The 22,932-nt window shown below is 45.8% G+C and overlaps 3 protein-coding genes and 1 pseudogene across 4 annotated transcripts; 2 read left to right on the top strand and 2 right to left on the bottom strand.

Annotated features, from left to right (window-relative positions):
- Nucleotides 1-35: 35 nt before the first annotated feature.
- LOC136478367 (pentatricopeptide repeat-containing protein At1g31430-like) lies at nucleotides 36-2,365 on the bottom strand (annotated as a pseudogene).
- Nucleotides 2,217-5,189, top strand: LOC136478368 (uncharacterized). Of its 2 annotated transcripts, none has more exons than XM_066476797.1 (9): nucleotides 2,217-2,373; nucleotides 2,573-2,639; nucleotides 2,823-2,888; nucleotides 3,144-3,237; nucleotides 3,326-3,442; nucleotides 3,661-3,761; nucleotides 4,364-4,438; nucleotides 4,519-4,611; nucleotides 4,703-5,189. In XM_066476797.1, exons 1-9 carry the CDS (start codon nucleotides 2,360-2,362, stop codon nucleotides 4,964-4,966), a joined length of 891 nt encoding a protein of 296 aa, XP_066332894.1. In that variant the 5' UTR covers nucleotides 2,217-2,359; the 3' UTR covers nucleotides 4,967-5,189. The 2 variants fall into 2 exon arrangements, with proteins under 2 accessions (XP_066332894.1, XP_066332895.1); XM_066476798.1 differs by having other exon boundaries at nucleotides 2,336-2,459.
- A 799-nt stretch (nucleotides 5,190-5,988) lies between these two features.
- On the top strand, nucleotides 5,989-11,907 carry LOC136478365 (protein LUTEIN DEFICIENT 5, chloroplastic-like). Its single transcript, XM_066476795.1, has 16 exons — nucleotides 5,989-6,415; nucleotides 6,516-6,741; nucleotides 6,862-6,933; nucleotides 7,037-7,147; nucleotides 7,227-7,418; nucleotides 7,510-7,671; nucleotides 7,772-7,867; nucleotides 7,947-8,048; nucleotides 8,192-8,224; nucleotides 8,317-8,397; nucleotides 8,477-8,559; nucleotides 9,068-9,199; nucleotides 11,053-11,113; nucleotides 11,272-11,337; nucleotides 11,410-11,647; nucleotides 11,767-11,907. Exons 1-15 carry the CDS (start codon nucleotides 6,099-6,101, stop codon nucleotides 11,608-11,610), a joined length of 1,935 nt encoding a protein of 644 aa, XP_066332892.1. The 5' UTR covers nucleotides 5,989-6,098; the 3' UTR covers nucleotides 11,611-11,647; nucleotides 11,767-11,907.
- LOC136478366 (uncharacterized) lies at nucleotides 11,748-13,262 on the bottom strand. The gene is made up of 5 exons (XM_066476796.1): nucleotides 12,907-13,262; nucleotides 12,595-12,771; nucleotides 12,400-12,469; nucleotides 12,227-12,298; nucleotides 11,748-12,084 (listed from the first exon to the last, which is right to left on the bottom strand). Exons 1-5 carry the CDS (start codon nucleotides 13,177-13,179, stop codon nucleotides 12,029-12,031), a joined length of 648 nt encoding a protein of 215 aa, XP_066332893.1. The 5' UTR covers nucleotides 13,180-13,262; the 3' UTR covers nucleotides 11,748-12,028.
- Nucleotides 13,263-22,932: the final 9,670 nt, after the last annotated feature.

Raw genomic sequence — 22,932 nt, 5'->3', positions numbered from 1 at the left:
CTGTTGCAACCTCTAATGCAAGGGCAATCCTTTGTTTCCTTTCAAAACTTATCCTAACATTGGAACTAACACCACTACTTCATATTCTCAGCAAATACTCAGATTGATGAATGGAACCACCACATATACAATTGTTCGTGACTGCTGTTGGGGTTTCAGGAACTGGGTTTATCAAGGAAAATGCTGGAGCAGCTGTCTCTCAATATTCCAAGCAGTCTTCTCCCAAAGCATCCTGAAAAAAAAAATGCCTTGGGCATCTTCAGGTATCCAATCAATCACCTTTGCCTGAGGGCGAAGCTGGGAAGCATCAGTAATTGCAATCTGATAAACACTACCATTCGGTGTGACTCCTACTGTGTACGCCTGTGCTCAGATTTGTGCCTTATAGCATTTCTCACCCTCACAGATAGCTCTTTCCTCTTCTTATCAGAAAATAAGCCAGATAAGGTTAGCTTTTCAGGCTTGTATGTAGCATCTAACCTGAGAATTTGCCTCTCTACAAGATTCTTAATCTTGTTATTTCCATGGATCTTGCATGCTGTCAGAAGAGATGACCATACCACAAGATTTGCTTGGAAAGGCATATTCTGGATAAAGCTGTAAGCGTCGTCGATCCGTCCAGCTCTTCCAAGGAGATCAGCCATGCAAGTGTGATGCTTGACATTTGGTTTGACACCGTACTTGTCCGACATTGATGAGAATATCTTACACCCTTGTTCAACCAAGTTACTGCGACTGCATGCGCACAGGACTCCCACAAATGTGATGTCATCAGATTGGAGCCCCAGGGTTTCCATTTCATCAAAAAGTGAGATAGCTTTCTCACCATGACCATGGTGAGCGAGTCCGTGTATCATAGCATTAAACAACTCCACAGTCTTGAATTCATCAGCGACTCCACGAAACACATCCATAGCTGTCTGTATGCACCCATGCTTTGCATATATGTGCACGAAGCTGGTGGCAACTCTCGCATTTCGGCTAACCAATCCATTCTGGTTCACACGACGATGGAGCCTCTTTGCTAGACCAATCGCACCATGCTGGACACAAGCTGAAAGCATGGTGACGACCGTCACCTCATCAGCCTCAAGTCCTGTCGCTTCCATCTCCTCAAACAACAGAAGTGCCTCCTTGTATCTACCTGCCTGCACATATCCACCGATCAAAACTGTCCATACAACCAAATCCTTATTGGGCAACTCATCAAACAACTTCCGAGCCATGTCGATATCACCAGCCCTTGCATACCCTGACACCATCACACTCCAAACCCTTGCGTCCTTCGCCTTCTCCCCAGACAAATTAAACACCTTCCTGGAGAGCTGCACTGCGCCACACTTAACATACATGTCCACTAACCCAATTACCACCTCTGCAGAGTCGAACAATGTATGCCTCAATGCCCTGCTGCCAAACCCATGTGCAGCTTTGGCCACCATCAAATCACCTAGCCCAGCACAGGCACCCAGCAACGCCGTGATGGTCCACTCGTCCAGCCGGAACCCTCCCTCCACCATGTTCCTGAACACCCCCAACGCGCGTTCAACGCATCCCGACTGCACGTAAGAACCGATCAGCGTGTTGAACGACACGGTGTCCCTCGCCGGCATTTCGTCGAACAGCTTGCACGCGAGGGCGTGGAGACCGAACGAGGCATAGACATGGAGGAGCGAGTTCGCGACGAAAACGTCGGAGGCGAATCCCGACTTGAGGACGAAGGCGTGGGTGCAGAAGCCGGCGGAAGGGGACTCGAGGCAGGAGCAGGCCGCGAGAGCCGCGGAGAGGGAGCGGGAGTCGGGGATGGCCCCCTCCTTCTCCTGGGATGCGGTGGCGCAGGTCGCGGCGGGCTGGTTGTCGCGGAGCATGCGGAGGAAGAGGCGGAGCGAGGCGAGCGGGTGGCCGGCGCGGAGGTGCGGGCGGAGGAGGAGGGAGGCCGCAGCGGGGGGCAGCGGGAGGCCCAGGAGCAGGAGCTGTGCGTGCGCCTGGAGCGAGGGGCGTCGGCGGAGGGAGGCGAGCAGGGAGAGGTGGAGGAAGCCGCCTGGCGCGGCGGCGATGGCGCGGCCGGCACGGCGGCGCAAGGGCATGGGCAGGCGACGGGGAGTCCTCGCGGTCGCGGTGGCTTTCGGGAGTTTGAATCCGTGGAGGCGTGAACGCGCGACGAAGGCGTAAGCGAGGAGTATGTATCCCATAAGCTTGAGGAGATGCAACGAGGCCCGGCCCATCGAGTAGAGCAGTCGATGGGCTCCGGGACCGACAGGCCCGACACCAACACCACGGTGTGTAGTTGCTCTCCTCCCAGAACCCTCACCGCCGCCGTCCGCCGGAGCTCCGGTGTGTCAGTTCGCTGCCGAAGGCCATGGACCACGACAGGTAATTGCGCTGACGCCGTTTCCTCCTGCAGCATCACTTCTCCACCTCCTTCGCGATAGTTTAAGCCCCAAAGAGCAAATTACATGGTAAATTGGTGATTGAATCATGTTGCTTGTTAGCAACTGGCGTGAGTGAGGGTGGTAGTGATTGCAATTTTTTTTTTTACTTTAGTTTCATGTACGGTTCATGCTGACTACAGGTTGAATTCGCCGAGCACGTCGGCTATTTCGCTGGAGGTGATGGGCCACCGGCTACATATTTCACAGGTGAGGAGAACTGGAGAAGCACCAGATGAATCTCGCTTCTTAAAGAGGTTTTTCTTTTAAGAAAAAGAATTAGGCTGTGCATTAGAAGGTGGAATAACTTCATCTTCTGCTCAAGCTGTAGTGGTGAACTGGTGATACTGAATGGTGGGTGACCTGAATTTTCTTTTGCTTCTGGACTGACAGGATCCAAACTCCAAGCACCTTGGGACCACAGTCTGGGATGCATCAATGGTGTTTGTCAAGTTCTTGGTAATTTCTTTGATTTCTAGGCCTTCCTGCACAAGTTGATGTGGATAAATAAATATAATCATGTGAACAAAAACATTTTTTTTTGAAACTGTGTCAGAGGCGCACATCCACCGTACATAGACTTTGGGCCTTTGGCATCTTTGAAGCTTTATATGCTGGAGCATATGCTAGTACTAGGATTTGGTTCTAAGGAAAATACCAGCTTAACTTTTATTACCATCATCATGATTGGTATTTTATGGTTGATCTGTAAAGGAAAGGAATAGCAGAAAAGGTCAGTTTTGTCCATCCAAGTTAAAAGGAAAGAGAGTGATTGAATTAGGAGCTGGCTGTGGTCTAGCTGGGTTTGGTAAGCTCAATTCAACTGTCCATCCAGTGCATTTCTGGATCCTAGTCCTATTGGCTTTCTCTTTTAAAATTGTTTGCTTCTCCTTTAGGAATGGCGTTGTTAGGTTGTGATGTTACAACAACTGACCAAGTCGAGGTGCTCCCACTGCTCATGAGAAATGTTGAACGCAACAGATCTTGGATTTCACAATCGAATTCCGACTCAGGTTTTGTTAAGAGAACCATCTCTGAGTACTGTGCCCTTCCTAGATCAGTTTGAGTATTTCTCATAGCTGTAGTTTTGGATATAGTCATATGGTATTGTAGTTTTTGATTGAAATAATCAAGACTCAATTATTATATTGGTTCCTGTAAATGCATAGGGATCATGTTAAGTAAATTGTTCTTTAGTTCTGACAAAGATAAATTGGCAAACACAAAACAGATTCCATCGGCTCAATTACAGTTGCAGAATTGGATTGGGGGAACAAAGAACATATCAAGGCCGTTGAACCTCCATTTGATTACATCATTGGAACTGACGTTGTAAGATTTTTATGCAGCGTCTTGAATCTTTTCTGAACTCTGCCTCTGAAACAGCAGATCCTACTTACTTCTGATCATGCAAGCTTTCACTCAACATGCCATTTCACTATTTTCAGTTATTATTTAGTGAAAGTTTATTGTCACAGCAAATACATAGTTACACACGTAACCTTGCTCTGAAACATTCGCTTTAATTCGAAATCTATTTTTAATCTTGTCATATTTTTTATACTCTTCAAATTCAGTTACAATCCTGTCATCATTGTTACACAGTAGACAAAGCAGCAATGCATTATGTTTTCAAGATTTCATAAATTAGAAGCATACCAAACCGTTTCAAATTTAGATCCAGGGAGCAGATGTTTAGTACTCCATCCGTTCCAAATTATAAGTCGCTATGACTTTTTTGGTACATCCATTTTGCTATGAATCTAGATATAATATATGTCTAGATACATAGCAAAATGGATGAACCAAAAAAGTCAAAGCAATTTATAATTTGGAACGGAGGGAGTAGTATAGCCTGTAGTTGAGTATAGCAGGATCGATGATTCAGTGTTAACAAAGTGACTTAATTTCTCCTTCATCTGTGCATGTTCAAGGTTTATTCAGAGCATCTGTTGCAACCTCTAATGGAGACAATTACTGCATTATCTGGTCCCAAAACAAAAATATTGGTAGCTCCTGTCCTCTTTTTCAGAAGTTATTTCTGCAAAGCAGTTGTTTGGGAACTACTGAACTGTTGCCTGCTATCCAGCTAGGATACGAGATCCGTTCGACCACAGTCCACGAGAAGATGATGGAAATGTGGAAAAGCAATTTCATTGTGAAAACAGTCTCTAAATCAAAGGTATGGAAATGTGGAAAAGTAATTTCTTATATTCATGTTTGCGTCAGTTCCGGGACTTATATATATGCTTATGATGTGTATTCTGAGACAGATGGATGTGAAATATCAACATCCTAGCATACATCTCTACATGATGGACCTGAAAGCACCATTGATCCCGGAGGTTGAGGCTACCAATAATGGGAATGACGAGGAAGAGGTTGTTTCGAATCCAGGGGAAGACGAAGATCCTGGAGTGAAGAGTGACTCTTGTTCCGGCTCGTCACCAGAGGCTAAGAGCGGCGGTCTGGATGATTGGGAAATCAGAAGGTGTGGGGCTATGGCTGCAAGGCTTCTGAAGGATGTGAAACTGTAACATGAATTCGAAGCACACTTTTTTTTCTTCCTGTTTTCAGTTCAGTCAAGGAGGAGAACCCTAGAGCTCGTTTTTTCCTTGGCGGAGAACTCTAGAGCTCCTTTATGTTGTTGTCCTTGATCATTTTTCGCTTTGACATTGTTGTACTGGCCATGGCAGTCTATGTTATTTTGCCTTGTTCCATCAGTGGATATTGATATCCTTTCAGAAAAAAAGAAATTGCCCTTTCTTGCTCGCTCCCTGACATGTGGCCGGCAATAGCCCCCTCGTAGATGTGAGGGGTGCTACCAGTCGGTTGGAGTTTGGACGGTAACGAGTGGAATTGTTCTGAAGCTGGGATCTCTAGTTGTCTTACATATAAAAACTTTTTTTTGAGAGGATAAAAACATTTTTTTTTGTTACAGATAGGTAGGTAGGGGGGGGGGGGGGGGGGGGGGGGCGCTCTTTCTTGCGCCGGCGCCGGCGGTAGAAACAAGGTAAATGAGTGGGTGAAGAAACAAGGGTCGCTCTGGGTTGGTTGTGTTCACGACAGGAATTGGAGGCTTTCAGTTTTCACCGCTGTCGACGCGAGGATAAAAAAAGAAAAAAAAACCGCCGTCTCTGGCTTGGGTTTTCGCGGCAAGAACGGACGCAAGATGGCGGAGATGAGCGATGATAGCTAGCCGGATGACTGTGCTGTGGCTGCGTCTGCTCGGATAGTGGCCATGGACATGGACATCTCAGTTCCCCTTAGCATGCTGGCGTCGTTGACCGTTGTTTCCTCGAATGCCAATAGGTTGAAGAGGACGATCACGTCATCTATGCCTGCTTCTGGTTGGGCTGCGAGATCGCTGCTGCTACTGGTGGCGACGGGAATGGAGTGAAAGATGCCGTGGACTAGGGGGCGACAGATTCCGTCAGAGGAGCCAAACGGACGGCATCCTTCCGGCCTCCGTCTTCCGCGGAGTGCTCTCGGCTCGGTTTCGTCGTGTCCCGCCCCCCACCCGGAACGCAACAAACGGGGGGAGCACCAAACCCCACGTGGCCAACGTCCTCCGCTCCCGCCTCTTCAGTTCTTCCCACCTCATCCTCCACCTCAAGCTTCTTCCATTCCCACCGCCTCCTTTTCCTTTCCTTTGTTCCCGCACTTTCCATGTCACTGCACCACTGCCGCGCTGCCACGACGCCCTCCATGCCCGCCGCCGCCAGCGCCACCGGCCTCTCGTCCGCGGGCGCTCCCCCGTTCCGCCTCCCCGCCTCCGGCTCCTCCGCCCACCAGGGCCACATCCGCCTCCATCCTCCTGCTGCCTGCCGCCGCCGCTTCAAACTCCGTTGCGCCGCCTCGTCTGGCGGTGGCGACGGCGCCGGAGGCAGCAGCGGCTCCGACCCGGCCCTCGAGGAGCAGCGCCGCCGCCAGGCCGAGCTCGCCGCGCGCATTGCGTCCGGCGAGTTCACGGTGCAAGGCCCCGGGTCAGCTGCCGCCCCTGCTCCTCATTTCTTTGCGTTTATCTATTTCCGGTATTGATTGATTGTTTGATTCTGTTTCGAATTTGGGTTTCAATTCATCAAGGTGGATTGCGCCTCTCGTGGGGAAGCTCTCCAAGCTGGGCCCGCCGGGGGAGCTCGCCGCCGCGCTGCTCACAAGGGTGGCGGGCGCGGGCGCGGCGCGCGGCGGCCCGGAGATCCCGCAGGCAGTGGGGTCGATCAACGCCGTCGTGGGGCAGGCCTTCTTCGTGCCCCTGTACGACCTCTTCCTCACCTACGGCGGCATCTTTCGCCTCAACTTTGGCCCTAAGGTGAACGCAGAACGCCGGCACGCGATCAATCAATCAACCAGAGCTTGCTCCACAACCCCCTAGTACTATTAGCGTGCTCCGTATGATGGTTTAAAATTTTAAATTTTGTGTTCCTTCCAGTCGTTTCTTATTGTCTCCGATCCGGCTATCGCTAAGCACATCCTGAGGGAGAACTCCAAAGCTTATTCCAAGGTATGGTTATCAGTATCAATCTGGGCATATACGTTTTCCAGCCCTCGGAAGAAAGGTTTTCGATCAATGGACTGAAGTGAACATGTCGTTGTGGTTGATGCAGGGAATTCTTGCAGAGATACTGGAGTTCGTGATGGGTACGGGTTTAATCCCTGCTGACGGGGAGATTTGGCGTGTTCGGAGGCGTGCTATTGTTCCCGCATTGCATCAGAAGGTCTGACCTATCTGCTGCCTACTGTGTTCTACTGTATTGGTTTCTTTGTTTACTCACCTCAAGTTTGCTCGTTCTACAGTATGTGACTGCGATGATTGGTCTCTTTGGAGAAGCTTCAGATCGGCTCTGTGAGAAATTGGACAAGGCAGCAGTGGATGGGGAGGACGTGGAGATGGAGTCGTTGTTCTCTCGACTCACGCTGGATGTCATCGGGAAGGCGGTGTTCAATTATGACTTTGACTCATTATCTTACGATAACGGGATAGTCGAGGTTATTGATTCAAGTTTCCCTCTCTTTCCAGTTTCATTTATCTACGGTTCTTCGCGCCTGAAACCTTTTTCAATTGTGGAACCATGATCAGGCAGTGTATGTAACACTAAGGGAAGCAGAGATGCGTAGCACTTCTCCTATACCAACCTGGGAAATACCCATATGGAAGGACATTTCCCCACGGCAGAAGAAGGTCAACGAAGCTCTCAAGTTGATAAATAGTACTCTCGATGAACTAATTGCCATATGCAAGGTAAATCGTTTTGTCGTTTCTAATACTTTCATCGTGATGTCGTACATGTTTGGGTTTAGAAAAATCATGACGGTGCTATTGCCTATTGTTATTAACGCAGAGACTGGTAGAGCAAGAAGATCTTCAGTTTCATGAGGAATACATGAACGAGCAAGATCCTAGTATTCTTCACTTCCTTTTGGCATCTGGAGATGATGTAAGATGTAACATGCAAAAAATTATTTTGTCTATTTCAACTTCCTCATCCTCACACAGCTTCATTCCATCTGTCATAGGTATCCAGCAAGCAACTCCGTGATGATTTGATGACCATGCTCATAGCTGGTCATGAGACTTCTGCGGCAGTCTTGACATGGACGTTTTATCTTCTATCTAAGGTATATGCTATATCAGTATCGAAAACTCACTTCTGTATTAACTTATAATATCAAATGCAGTAGTATTTTTTTAGATTGTCTTTGTAGCTTATAACCATTAATATCAAGCTACTTACCTTTTCTATCCAATTGGTACCCTGCAGTATCCAAAAGTAATGGCCAAGTTGCAAGATGAGGTACACTCATGTTTTTCACTTATATAGATGTTTTTTTCTTCACTGCTTCTGAAATTTCATGAATGCCTCTATTTTCACACAACTATCCGCAGGTTGATAGTGTTCTAGGTGATGGTTTGCCTACAATTGAGGATGTGAAGAAACTAAAGTACACGACTCGGGTTATTAATGAAGTAAGAAACTAACAATGCTGGTGCATGAAACAATGATTGATCATCTCAAAAGAACATGACCAAATCATTTTTGTTGCAGTCATTGAGACTATATCCACAGCCGCCGGTTTTAATTCGTAGGTCACTTGAGGATGATATGCTCGGAGGGTACCCAATTGGCCGGTAAAGTTTTCTAGCAGAATTTAATATATTTAAGACACCGATGTCTGCAAATATTCTTTAGCATTAAGTTTATGCAACTCCCGTTGTCGGAGTTATATGAAAAAGGTAGTTTTATTCTCAAATGATGCAGGAGAGTTGCATGTCATTTCATTAAGGAAAAAAGCTAGCTTTTGTATCATGTCAGTTGTTGTAGATGCTGTTTAGCACCATAGGGGTAGCTTAGTTACCTTAGATTTCTTCTACTTTTTTTGCGACATTTGTTATATTTTTTTGAACTCCTCAACGTTAATAGCTATATTAGTTTAAACAGCAATGTATAGTATGCAAGCCTACTGCTTCTTTCCAATCTTATGTGGTCTATTTAATGCAAAGTTTTTTTCCTGCTTTCCAAATTCCATTGCTTGTAGAAGTAATTTGATTTATTGGTTGCCCTAAGATATTTGGATAGTGATAGCATTCATTCGTTTGGTGTTACCATCTGAAACATTTTTTTCTTTATTTGTTTCAGAGGAGAAGATATTTTTATTTCTGTTTGGAATCTTCACCACTGCCCAAAGCACTGGGATGATGCAGAAGTTTTCAACCCAGAAAGATGGCCTTTGGATGGACCAAATCCGAACGAGATAAACCAAAATTTCAGGTTCCCTCTCTATCACTGCAAAATGCAGTTGTAGTTACACTTTCTTGTCCCGTCAAGTTGTCCATACGTGAATTGTTTTGATTGCAAGAAGCCAAGAACAGGGGAGACATTTGTTGACCAGAGATTGTTCTCTGAAGAAAACTTTACAACAACAACAACAACAACAACAAAGTCTTTTAGTCCCAAGCAAGTTAGGGTATGCTAGAGTTGAAACCCAACATGAGCCCCTAGTCACGGTTCAGGCACGTCAATAGGTGTTTTCTAAGCACTCCTATCCAAACAGAGATCTCTAGGTATATCGCAACCCCTTAAATCTCTTTTTATTGCCTCCCCCATGTCAGGTTCGGTCTTCCTCTACCTCTCCTCACATTGATATCTCGACTTAGAACTCCGCAATACACTGGTGCCTCTGGAGGTCTCCTTTGGACATGGCCAAACCACCTCAACCGATGTTGAACAAGTTTTTTCTTTAATTGGTGCTACCCCTAGACGATCACCTATATCATCGTTCCGAACTCGATCCATCCTTGTGTGACCACAAATCCAATGCAATATACGCATTTCCGTCCCACTCAGTTGTTGTCGTCTTTTTGTAGGCTAACATTCTGCTCCATACAACAGAGCGGGTCTAATCGCCGTTCTATAAAACTTGCCTTTAAACTTTTGTGGTACCCCTTGTCACAGAGAATGCTAGATGTTTGGCGTCACTTCATCCACCCTGCTTTAATCCTATGGCAAATGTCTGCATTAATATCTCCATCCTTCTGTGGCATCGATCCTAGATAACGGAAGGTATCTTTCTTAGGCACCACTTGACCTTCCAAACTCACCTCTCCCTCCTCATGTGTAGCTCTGCCAAAGTCGCATCTCATGTATTCTGTTTTAGTTTGACTTACTCTAAAACCTTTGGACTCAAGGGTCTGCCGTCACAACTCTAGTTTTCTATTTACTCCTGCCTGGCTTTCATCAACTAGCACTACATCGTCTGCAAACAGCATACACCAAGGGATATCCCCTTGAATGTCCCTAGTCACTTCATCCATTACCAAGGTAAAGAGATACGGGCTCAAGGCTGATCCTTGATGAAGTTCTATTTTAATCGGGAAGTAATCTGTGTTACCATCATTTGTTCGGACACTAGTCACGGCATTGTTGTACATGTCCTTGATGAGGGTAACATACTTTGTTGGGACTTTATGTTTTTCCAACACCCACCACATAACATTCCTTGGTATCTTGTCATAAGCCTTCTCCAAGTCAATGAAAACTTTAATTCTTTTTAATACTGCAAAGCCATTATCATTCTAGAGAGAGAACCAAAGCACAGCTAATTCCTATTTTGAACTTCTTCTTTTTCGGGGCATGAATTGAGCTTTGCATATGCAATTCCTATTATTTGTGGAGTTCTTACATAGCACATAACAAAAGCCTATTGTAAACTGGCGTACCAGAAACATAATAAGATCAATTAAATGGATAAATTTTAATGACAGGCTTAACTGACTCTGATGATTGAGATTTTGTCTCTCTCTATTGTGTTAGCTTAGGTTAACAAGGTGGAATATTTTATATTTCCTTTCAACTGTGTATCTTTCAAATAAACAACAAAAATAAAGATTGCAATAAAGGTAGTGGCAGATACGTTCTTACTACCTCCGTCCTGCAAAGAGTGACATTTTGGTTTTGTCCTAAGTCAAAGCATCTTATGTCTGACCAAGTTTATAGAGAAGATTATCAAAATTTATGACACTAAATAGGTTTACTATGAAAATGTCACTAAAGTGCACTGGCGGTCCTTGAACAACAAAAATTAATTAACGCAGTGGGATTCAAATAATCTGTTGATTTTTCAGTTACTTACCATTTGGTGGCGGACCAAGGAAATGCGTAGGTGACATGTTTGCTACTTTTGAGGTAACCTTTTTATACAATTTTTTTTATATATGTCTCTTTTTCGATTTTGAAATTTTACAAGACCAATACCTCATTTCATTCGATTAGCAATAAAGCGATCACTATAGAAAATGCTAGATTTCAAACTCAAATAACATAGGCATACTGTGTCACTGCAGACGGTGGTGGCAACAGCAATGCTTGTCAAGCGATTTGACTTTCAGATGGCTCCAGGAGCACCTCCGGTATGTTTCAACCAGATTCTGATTCATTATAGTTAATAACCATGCCCCCATTATTTATATGCAATATAATAGGTTGACATGACAACTGGAGCAACGATTCACACGACTGAGGGATTAAAAATGACTGTTACTCGAAGGACAAGGGCACCAGTAATTCCAAACCTGGAGATGAAAATTATTTCTGATTCACAAGAACCCACACTTTCTACCCCATCGATGGTTGTTAGTGCTGCTTCTGTTGCTTCAGGAGAAGATCAAGGGGGCGTCTCCTGATTTAAGCAGTTTCAAGCTGCAACGACATACAGAACGAGTATGTTCTTTTCATTCTGCTTGGAGTTATAATTCAATTGCTTGCCTGTTTGAATTATTTCCATGCAGTATGTGCATTTACTGGTATTTTCTCATGTCTCTTCCAAAACATTGTTTTAGGCATATCCATTTATATTGCTGTGGAAGTATTTGGCTAGTTTACAGCATTTGGTTGCGCAAGCAGTACAAAACAGAGATCGAGTCTCCTGGCGTGCTACTTTTATTTACAAGGAAAAACTCTCAACCCTTCCGGACTTATTGTTACTGATGGCACAGCACACTCCTATAGACTATAGATCTCCATGCTGCTACTCAAAAGCACCATGGACACATCTACATATTTACAAGAAGTTCTGACTTCCGAGCATGGATTGCTGCGCTCCTAAACCTTCAGCATGCCTTCCAACACACGAAGAACATCAGCACGGGTAACTATACCTGTTGATGGTGTTTAGAACCCCATTAGGCTTGTAACATACTCTGTGTTGTCAATGTTAATTGTTAAGGATAATACAAATCAAGTGTATGCATGCAGTTTTTTTTTTATATATCTCTGGCTTGTCAGCATTCTGATACTCACCTATTACTTGTTCGTCCTGATTTACAACTGGTAGTCTGTGGATCTTCATCTTGAGCATCAGAACCGCAGCATCTGTAGACGTTAGGCATGTACTGTTAGATTTAACTTATGTAAAAAGCATACATGAAAAGAAAAGAAAAGAAAAGAAAAGGTGAGATGAAAGCAAAGATTACCCATCACAGTTTTGTCAGAAGATAGTGTGATGGCTGGAGAGGTCATCACTTCTGAGACCTTTGTCTTTGACTGTTACAAGTAATAGATCAGTGAACAAAATGGATGTGCTCCTTTCATTTCGTATTAAACTAGCAACTTGATGCGTGTGCGTGTGTGTTATTTGTGTGTGAGAAAGAGGGGAAGAGAGAGCTGACCCCATGAGAAGCTCTGGCCCGGTCATTCTTGACGACCACCCCAACACATCTGAGGCTGCTGTCTACAACTGGAAGCCCTGACACGGCCTCAAAGTGGCATTCGACCTCCTCCAGGGTCTGATCTGCTGTGGCCACTAGCACAGGTGTTGACATGGTCTCACCCAAGAGCGCCACGTGCTGTATTCACATCACACACAAAAAGAAAGTACAGAGTTCAGCAAGAGCTGAAGGAGTTGAAGAGAGGTGGAAGGAGATGAAAGAGAGCCATAGAGGTAGTAATAGTGATAGCAAGAAGAAACCGAGATCAAGTACCTGATCATCTTCTACATGGGCCGTCTCCTGCGACTCGAGGTAGGCGCGGAGATCGTCGTAGCTCACAAGGGAGACGTTCTGAGGCCACACCCTCGAGATGATTGCCTCAGGGTTCTCGTCGAGCTCAAGCCGGAGGCTGGCGTCCACGAAAGTCGACGCCCTGCACTGAAAGGTCGGTGACCCCTTCCCCCCACTACTGCCCCTAGCCCTTGTGCTGATCTTTGCTCCTCTGGCAATGGAGCAACTCTGGAAGGTGCTGTTGATGCATGCCATGGATGGATGGATGGAAGGGGACTGTTGGTGATCACTCTCCTGTGGGCGCCTGCCTCACTTGTTTCTGTATGTATCCCCTTGCAGAGGAGGGGGTTTTATAACAAGAAGACGACTGTCAGGGAGCTGAGCCGAGGTGGATAGGAATGCATGGATAGCAGCATGTCCCACCAGTGACTGCTGGCACTACTGATGGACTCTGACTGGATGCTCCTGCTTTTTCATCTTCTGTGATGTGAAGACTAAAGAAGGGTTAGGCTGCTCACTGCAGGTTGGTTGGTACTTGGGAGTTACTAACAGTAACCCTAAGTGGCTGTGACTTGCTGTTAACAAAACCAACGTGTAATTACTGGAGGTAATGATGATAATGCAGCTTCATTTACCCTGGGGCAAGTAAGAATTTGGATCTGGATATGTGTGCCCAACTCTGAGGGCGACATGGGTGAAGGACGCTTGGTTTGTTTTCTGTCGTTGATCTGAATCTGCCCCGTTTCGGATGTGGATTGACTTGGAAATTTGGACGAGCTGCCTGCCTGCCTGCCTGCTGGAATTGAAGCTTCCCCTCCAAGCTCCAATGATGGGTGGGTTCTTTTGTACAGGGACAGGGACGGACGGGGGCGGCCCACGTGGTGTGCCACCACTGGCCGCCGAGATTCCTGCGGGGGCCCTGTCACGTGGCAGTGGATAAGGTGACGTGTCTCTTGGTACACTTTTGGAGTTGCAGATTTTTCCACTAGCTACTAGTTTCGTGATCGGTGGCCTGTGAATTTGTCCTGTATGGCTGGCCTCTGTTTTGGTAACTAGTGATACTGATACACTTGCAGAGCCCATGGTTTCCACGGAAGCCGCGGCCGCGGTGGTGGTGATCACTGATCATAGTGCTCCCTCCCCTGGGTCTGGTGCGTGCAATGTTTTGGGAAAATTGCTGCTGTAGCAGTTGTAGCAGATGTATGTTTTGGTCCATTGCTGTGGTATGCCAGCGATGCTTTGGGAAAATCGCATGAAAGAACCGTGTGATTTAAACTCCTTCGCTGCCAGGGCGTGCCGGTCTGGCCAGCCTCATGCACGAGGCAATGCCGAGCCAGGCTCGCCAGAAACGCGGTTGGGTTTCGTTTTTTTCCCGGGTTTTCGGGCCTGGCTCATGCGAGCGTCTGCTATCTCCCCATCTGAGAGACAAGTGCCAGGTCATGCATGTACCTCGCCTGTCCTCTACTAGAAACGAGCTAGGGCCTTGTTTAGATTACCCCAAAATTCCAAGTTTTTTCACTCTCTCTCCATCACATCAATTTTTAGCCACTTGCATGGAGCATTAAATGTAGGTAAAAAAAAAACTAATTGCACAGTTTAGTTGGAAATCACGAGATGAATCTTTTGAACTTAGTTGGTCCACGATTGGACAATATTTACCAAATAAGACGAAAGTGCTACTATTCATCGGGTTGAAATTTTTCTCAATCTAAACAAGGCCTAGGTTCTATTCATCCTCAAACCAATCACACACTCATATTGGCCCTGTACGTTTTCGTACTTTTTAGTTGTTTTTCTAGCTAGAACAGTGTTTTCTCTTACAATAAATTAGTCGGAACAGTATTTCGATTTGTTTTTTCAGCGAAGCGAACGAGCCATCGTAAAAGATTGAGTCGGAAGATATTAAGATTGACGAAGTGCGTCCGCGGTGGATAGGGACGTTTTGGTTTCCAAAGACTTACAAAAGTTATTGACTTATGATAACCCTTGTGAAAACAACTTTTTTGTGACAGAGTGATCTGTAATGCTTTTTTTCATGTTCGTGTAAAGAGAATTTCCAAAACACGGATTGAATTGATTGATTTTTCTACAATTTTTTTCTGCAAAATCTGGAGTCGCCACTAGAATGCACGCGTGCTTCGGTGGGCCTTTACCTCGTTGCTATAGGCTCCTTTTGCTACTTGTTCTCAAAAATTTTGAAAAAGAAAAGCTTACTAGGAAAGCTACGTAAATAAATAACAAAGTAAAAGCACGGTCTGATCCACCTTTTAGTTTTTCATATAACTGAGGACAGTGCCGATGTCAGGGGAAGCTACAAAGTAAAAGCACGGCCTGGCCAGCTGTATGCACGAGGCTTGCTCGAAACACAGTTGGGATCTTTTTTTTTTTTTTTGGCTTGGTTCGTGCGAGTGCGCGCCATCTCCCATCTAACGTCTTGTTTAGTTGGACCCTAAAGTCCAAAAAGTTGCTACAGTACCTATCGCATCGAATGTTTGCGGCCCGTGTATGGAGCATTAAATGTAGATGAAAAGAAAAACTAATTGCACAGTTTGGTGGGAAATTGCGAGACGAACGTTTTAAGCCTAATTAGTCAATGTTTGGACACTATTTGCCAAATAAAAACGAAGATGCTACAGTAACCCCAAATTCTAAATTTCACGAACTAAACAAGGGCTAAGAAAGCGAGTGTACAAATAGGCAAATAAACAAGCAATAAAGCAACCAAACAAGTGATGGGTGTGTGTCCTCTCCCATCCGAGAGAGAGCGTGAGTGCACTAATAGGCAAACAAACAAGCAATGAAGCAATCAAACAAGGCCTTGTTTAGTTGGCGAATTTTTTTGGAAAATGGTACTGTAATACTTTTATTGTTATTTGGCAATTAGTGTCCAATCATAGTCTAATTAGGCTTAAAAGATTCGTTTCGTGAATTTCGTCTAAACTGTGTAATTAGTTTTATTTTTTATTTATATTTAATGTTTTATGTATGCGTTCAAAGATTCGGTGTGACGAGAAATCTTGAAAAATTTTGCAAAATTTTGGGAATTAAACAGGCACCAAGTGGTGGGTCTTGCATGTACCTTGCCTGTCCCATCTCAGCCTGGATGCTAGGAATGAGCCAGGCTCTCTTCATCCTCAAATCAGGGCTCGTTTAGTTGGCGAAATTTTTGACGAAATGATACTGTAGCATTTTCGTTGTTATTTGATAATTAGTGTCCATTAGTGACGAAAAATCTTGAAAAATTTTGGGAACTAAACACTACCTCAATCACGCTCACATTGTACCTTTATGGTCACCTCTAAGAGGTTGAGCCACAGGGTATTAATATTGACGAAGCGCGCCCGCTAGGGATGTTTTGGTTATCCGAAGACTTATGAAGTTATTGATTTATGATAGCCCTTGTGAAATCAACCTTTTTTGTGACTGAGTGATTTGTAGTGCTTTTTCATGTTCATGTAAAGAAAATATCCAAAACGATTGATTGAATTGATTGATTTTCTACAAATTTATCTGCAAAATTTGTAGCCGTCACTAGAATGCACATGTGCTTCGGTGGGCATTTATTGGGCATGTTCGCTTGTTTGAATTCTGGAGGAATCTGGATGGTTTGGAGGAATGCTGGAAGAATTTGTGAGAGAGAAACACTGTTCCGGATAAAAAAAATAAGCGGATCAAGCCGAGTTTAAGGGCACGCGAACGGAGCCATACCTCATTGTTATAGGCTCTTTTTGCTACTTCTTGTCTATAAATTTTGTCAATTGAAAAAGAAAAACTTACTAGGAAAGCTACGTAAATAAAGCAAAAGCACGATCTGGTCCATCTTTTACTTTTTCATATAAATAAGGACAGTGGTGATGTCAAAGGAAGCCGTAGAAAAGCTTCGGTCATATCTGGTTGTTAGTTTCATCTTATTTTAGCCCTAAACAGTTTATAGGTTGTACCAAACAAGACTTTGATGCCGCTGCTGATGCTGATTTATTATGAGAGAAAAATATTATTCCTTTGTTGAAAAGTACTGTTGAAGTGATGCTAAAAACAAACAGGGCGATAGACCAGTGACCGGCGTGCATCTTATTCCCTGAGCATGTCTGCATGTGAGACCAACATGTTAAAATCTGAGCTAATAATAGGAGTCCATCGCTGAAGTTACATAGGTGGCTTTTTTTTTTTTAAGCCACGTAGTCTGAAAAATATATTATACAATCATACACACAAGCACGTGAGATGAAGTTATTATATAATCATAAGCGGATTAATAATATGGTGAAGCGGCAAAGAGAGTGAAATGAAAGGAGAAGGGAGTAAACAAATAAGTTTAACATTCTATGCACGGCCTGGTTACATTGGTTCTCAGTGATCTTGGCAGAGGTTCAAGTTTAAATTTATAACAAAACAGTAACATGGTATTATAAAAATGAGAGAGCAATTGTGTATCAAACAGTACATGTTGTGTGGTCAAGTTTGAATATATACATTCAGTTGAACGTATGACCGAAGAATATGGTGATAAAATCAATATGGCAAATATGGTGATAAAATCAATATGGCATAGGAAAAGGTGGACATGTTTGATTCCTCTGAGTTCTAAGAGGTGGCATATAAGTTGGCACACATGTTTAACAAAGTATAGGTAGGAAAACAATTAGAGCAACTCCAACAGCTCAGCTATTTTTGCCTTGTAGGTTATTTTAGAATTTGTTTAACAAAAAGTAGGCTCCAACAAATATGCTATAAATTTAAAAGCTGACTATCTCTGGATTTTTTGTGGCCATATAAAAGCAACCACAGAAGATAGCTATCTGAAGATAAGAAATAGTAAGGTTGTTGTGGACCTCTTCTTTTTTTTTATAAGATTCCTATTATATTTTATAAAATAGCTAAACTATTGAATTTGGCTAATAATTTTAGCAGTTGTTAGATAGTACGGGAAAGCCAACCAAGAACGCCACAACACGCGTCGAGCGAACATCAGGTGTTGCGTGCGGAGTGCTGTGCGACTGTGTCGCATATTTTGTTCCGCAGCAATATGACCGTGAGCATCCAAAACCCTCTGCGTAGATTTGAGATGTGATGGGCCGTACAACACTCGGTGGAGTAGTGGGCTTCTGTGGGCCTCCATGGAGCCCAACAAAGGAAGGGAGCCAGGCCGTCAGGAGACCGACCCGAGCCGGCCAATGAAGTCTGCGTCGGGCGTGACGGCAGCTTCGTGGAGGGCGACAAATTCGTGAGTCACGGCACGTTCCGTTCCATACGGAGTAAGACCAACCACAATGTACCCATAACGGTAAATTTTTTCTAGCAGATACCTGAAACATCGTGAACTTAACAATAAAGTGGTCTATATATTGACTGTCCATAAGAAATAAAAAATCATTTTCTCTATTGTTCTTGTTCTCCCTTTGTTCTCCGTCCACCCCGGGCAGTTGGTGGTGGCACTCAACAGCTCCGTCCGAGTCTCCGGTAGGTCATCGCCTCAGCACTTGGGCGTCCGCGCCGCCGGCCATCGTCATCGGCGCCCGCGCGCCGCAACGCCATTGTCGTCGTCATCCGCGCGCCGCCAGCGTCGTTGGCGTCCGCGAGCATCCACGCGCCCCAGCGAGGTTGACGCTGCGAGCATCCGCGTGCCCAGTGAGGTCGCCGTCCTGGGCGTCCGCGCCCCGGCGAAGTCGCTGTCCCGGGCGTCGGCACCCTGGGGAGGCTGCGCGTGGACGACAACGCAAATCAGACGAAGAAGAAGCTCGAGTCTGATTCGGTGGAGATAAATCCGCCCCGGCCTTGAGGACGCTGCTCTAGCCATCCACGCCGCCCTTGAGGTCGCTGTCCCGGCCATCCCGGGCGTTCGCGAGGTGCAGAAGAGCGTCGGAGGCCCATGTCCCCACGGCGGAGGGCGGGGCGGTGGCGGGGATGAGGATGGAGTGGAGCGGGGACGCTCTAGGGGGGATGGAGAGGTGTGGGGACGCGCCGGTGGTAGGGATGAGGGCTGCGCATCGGAGGCGAGCGAAGGCGGGCATGGCATGGCGTTGGAGGCGGTGATTTGCCGAGGCATTTGGCGACGCTCGCGAGATGGGGAATCGTGGGAGAAGAGACTTGGACAATTGGGTGTCCTTTTTTGTAAGGGTTATTTTGATTCAAACCATTACAATTCTCGTGCTTTGGAGATTTGTCATTACAATTCAGCTATTTAGAAATTTACCATTATAATTATTGAAGTTGCTGATAATTGCCATTATGGACGTATCCAACGCCCTTGGACCCACCTGCAGGTGTTGCATGCATACTGTATTTCCGTATGGACCGAATTGCCCCTGTGGACAAAAGGATAAGGCCCGATTCCTATCAGCTCGATTTAGCGTTTCAGTCGTACGTGTCCGTGGCTGAACATGACCGGAGGCGTACTAGCTTTCCAGCAGCCTCGATTCAGGTCTCGCCGGAGGCGGCTTTGCAAACCGGCGCAGGTGCAGGCTGTCGGTCGTGGCATGCGAGCAGTCGCGGGCGGGCCGTCACTGCGGAGGCAGTCGCGGCGGTGGCGGGCGCAGGTGATGCGGCGGAGGCAGGCGGACGCTGCGGAGGCCGTCGCGGCGGGCGTCACTAGCGCGGTGGGCGGACGCTGCGGAGGTAGTCGCGGCGGGCGCAACTGGCGCGGCGAGCGGACGCTGCGGAGGCAGTCGTGGCGGGCGCAGCTAGCGCATGCGGTCATTGCGAAGGCAGGTGCTGCAGCGCTGGTGGCTAGAGCAGGCACTGCTTCAGCACATGCAAATGCTGTTTTCTAAGAAACCTGCAACACAAATTCCTTCAAAGCTACATCACAATTCACGCCTGAACTTATCAAGCACAGTACATAGGCCAAATTTGACAAATCAAAAGCCGTCGAAATGGAAACCATACCACATAATACAAAAGATTTCATTAGAACAGAATCACAAACTGAACATGCTAAAGGCAGCAACTACATTCAGAGTAACATCGAACAGGTTTTAGACTTTCAGCTAACATTCAGGCATTCAGATCAAGCATACATTCCGAGTAGACAGGAGGCAGTGAGCATTCAGAACAGAGAGACATTCAGAGCAGCAACGTGGCGGGGAGGGTAGAGAGACATTCAGAGCAGCTAACATTCAGAGCATTTAGAGAAGAGAGACATTCAGAGCAGCTCGCCGGCGCATCCAAGCCACGACGCGGTGGCCGAGCTCCATCCGCGGTCGCCGTGACGCACTGCCGCGCGGGCTCTGCAAGGCACGAGCTGGCGGCGGCTCCTGCTGCCCGTGCGGATGGGGGTGGTCAGCAGGGTCGCCGGGTGTCGGGCCAGGGCGCGGCGCGCAAGTGGGCGGCCGGGAGATGCCCTGCAGCGTAGGAGAGCAGCCGTCGGTGCCTCCCCGAGCTTCCCCTTGGTCGCCATGGTCGAATCTGCAGCGAGGAGGACAGCGAGTGACGGCTGGTGGCCAGGCGCTTCGTCGGGGGGGGGGGGGGGGTCGCAGAGGACCAGCACCAGCGGGGACGACGTGCAGGGGACTACCGCCTGCGACGACCGCCTGCCTGCGCCCGCCACCGCTTGCCTGCGCCTGCAACCACCCGCGACCTCCCGCGCCAGGCCTGGAGAGCCGCCTTCGCCTGCCTGCGCCTGGCACCCGCCTGCGCCCGCGCCGGCCTGGAGAGCCGCCGCCGGCCACCTGCGCCCGCACCAGCCTGGAGAGCAGCCGCCGCTGAGAAATGAATCGAGCGGGTAGGGTTCGTCTTCGGGGCTGAATCGGTCGTATGGCCAGGATGCCTTATCTTTTGTCCACAGGGGCAATTCGGTCAATACGGAAATACAGTATGCATGCAACACCTGTAGGTGGGCCCAAGGGCGTTGGATACGTCCATAATGGCAATTATCAGCAACTTCAATAATTATAATGGCAAATTTTCAAATAGCTGAATTATAATGGCAAATCTCCAAAGCATGAAAATTGTAATGGCTTGAATCAAAATAACCCTTTTTGTAATGTGTTAGTGAGCCCCAGTGTAGGCTCCATCTTATGGGCCGAACATTGTGAAAGAGGAAATAGTAAAGGACCACTGATGTTGGGCTCCTTCTTGTAGATTGGTTTTGCCATATACATTGATCTTCCTCTAATGGCCATTACTATATCGGGTGATACGTATATCCTGTCGACGATGAAAAGAAAAAATGATGAAAGATTTATTAGATGAATTTCATGCGGGTAAAACTCAACACACGGGAATGTTGAAAATTGGACATGAAACCATTGCAGTGCCAGATTATCTTTTTTTTAGTTGGCACATTAATTAATAAACATAGAAACCATCTATTTTTTTTAGGATCGCCCTCGTTTTCACAGACAACACTGCTGTTTTTTTTTCTAAGAATAAATAAATAAATAAATAAATAATGCTCCAACATACTTACAGGTGGACCCAAAAGATGAAAAGAAATCGGTATGAACCATTGTTTGGAAAATCTGAAAGGGAGAGAGAAAAAATTAATAAACCCTACGGAACATAAATGAAATAAACAAAGTGATACTCCTACTACATATATAATAAAAATGATTTCCTAGACAGAAGGTGCAGAAAGAGTATACGCCCATTGGTTTTCGTTTACGTTTACGTTTACGTTTATGTGTAGTTGGCATCGAGCCTTTATATTGCTGTAGCATTATTTTCATAGTAGATGAAATTTTAGTTCTGATCGTAGAAGAATATAAAGAGGAGGAATGCTGCTGCACACAGGAAATGAAAATGTGTAAGATAGAGACAGTGATGCATTAAGAAAAAGGAATATGGTGGGAATTAAATTAATTAATTTATTTAGGATATAAATGTAGAATGCTAGGGACAGAGGAAGTACCGGTAATTAGCCACCGAACACCTTCATTGAGCCTGTTCGTTTGGTCGTATTTGGCTTATAAGCCATGGCTTATCAGCCAATAAATAGTATTTTTCTTTCCCACCAAACCAACCAACAATATTTTTAGTCATTGCTTATAAACCAAACAAACAGGGCGATTATCGTTTATGTGCTTTGAACAATTGTACTGAAACCTTGTGAAACAAAAGATTGGATGGTCAAAACTGCTGCACTTAAGCCTGGGCGTTCGGGTTACCCGATTTTTTCGGGTCGGGTAATTCGGGTAATGAAAATTGCTACCCGATATTACCTCCGAAAAAACACTACCCGCAAATTCGGGTACCCGATAATTCGGGTTCGGGTTCGGGTATTACCCAATATACCCAAATTTACAGAAAACAACAAACTACACTAAATTTCAGTAGCGATCTATACATAATTTCAACAGCAATTTGTATAGAATTTCAATAGCAATTTGTAGTGAATAATATATTACAGTCACTCATTCAAATAGAGAGAATTATATTCTAATAAAGTGATAAGTTAAATGGTTCAGCTAACAACACATGATAAATACAAAGACAAAAACAAATCTTTGGGTAGTTCGGGTACCGGGGGATATTACCCGAATTACCCAAACTAATTCCGGGTAATCAAAATCGCTATCCGAATTTGGTATCGGGTACATCGGGTTCGGGTAATGGGTATCGGGTATTTTGCCCAAGCTTAGCTGCACTTCGAGATGAATCATGTAACTTTTGGATGGGGCGAAGACAGTGCACAACATGAAGGTGGATCGGATCGAAGATGGCAAAGAGATAAATACATACGTACACGCAGGAGTGTATGTATATATATAGTAGACGAGTATACGTACTAGACTAGCAGTATCTTTTTTCTTTGCCTCTCATCTAGGTTATCTATTCGTGAACAGACAGGCAACAGAGTTATTTTAGGGCCGAAAACCCCGGTGCGACAAGAAAATCGCAGCCACTGGGGTTCGATCCCTGGCCGGCAAGGTCCCAGCCACCGGCCTTGCCACCCGAGCTACGCTCGGTTCTCCAGACTAGCAGTATCTAAAACGTGCAAGCAATGGCTTCTGGAGGGTAGTCGGCGTCATGATGGATTGGTGTGATTGATCCTGATCCTGCTGGTTTCAA

Source organism: Miscanthus floridulus, chromosome 8, assembly GCF_019320115.1.
Source record: "Miscanthus floridulus cultivar M001 chromosome 8, ASM1932011v1, whole genome shotgun sequence".
NCBI lineage: Eukaryota > Viridiplantae > Streptophyta > Magnoliopsida > Poales > Poaceae > Miscanthus > Miscanthus floridulus.
This window is presented reverse-complemented; position numbering and strand designations above follow the sequence as displayed.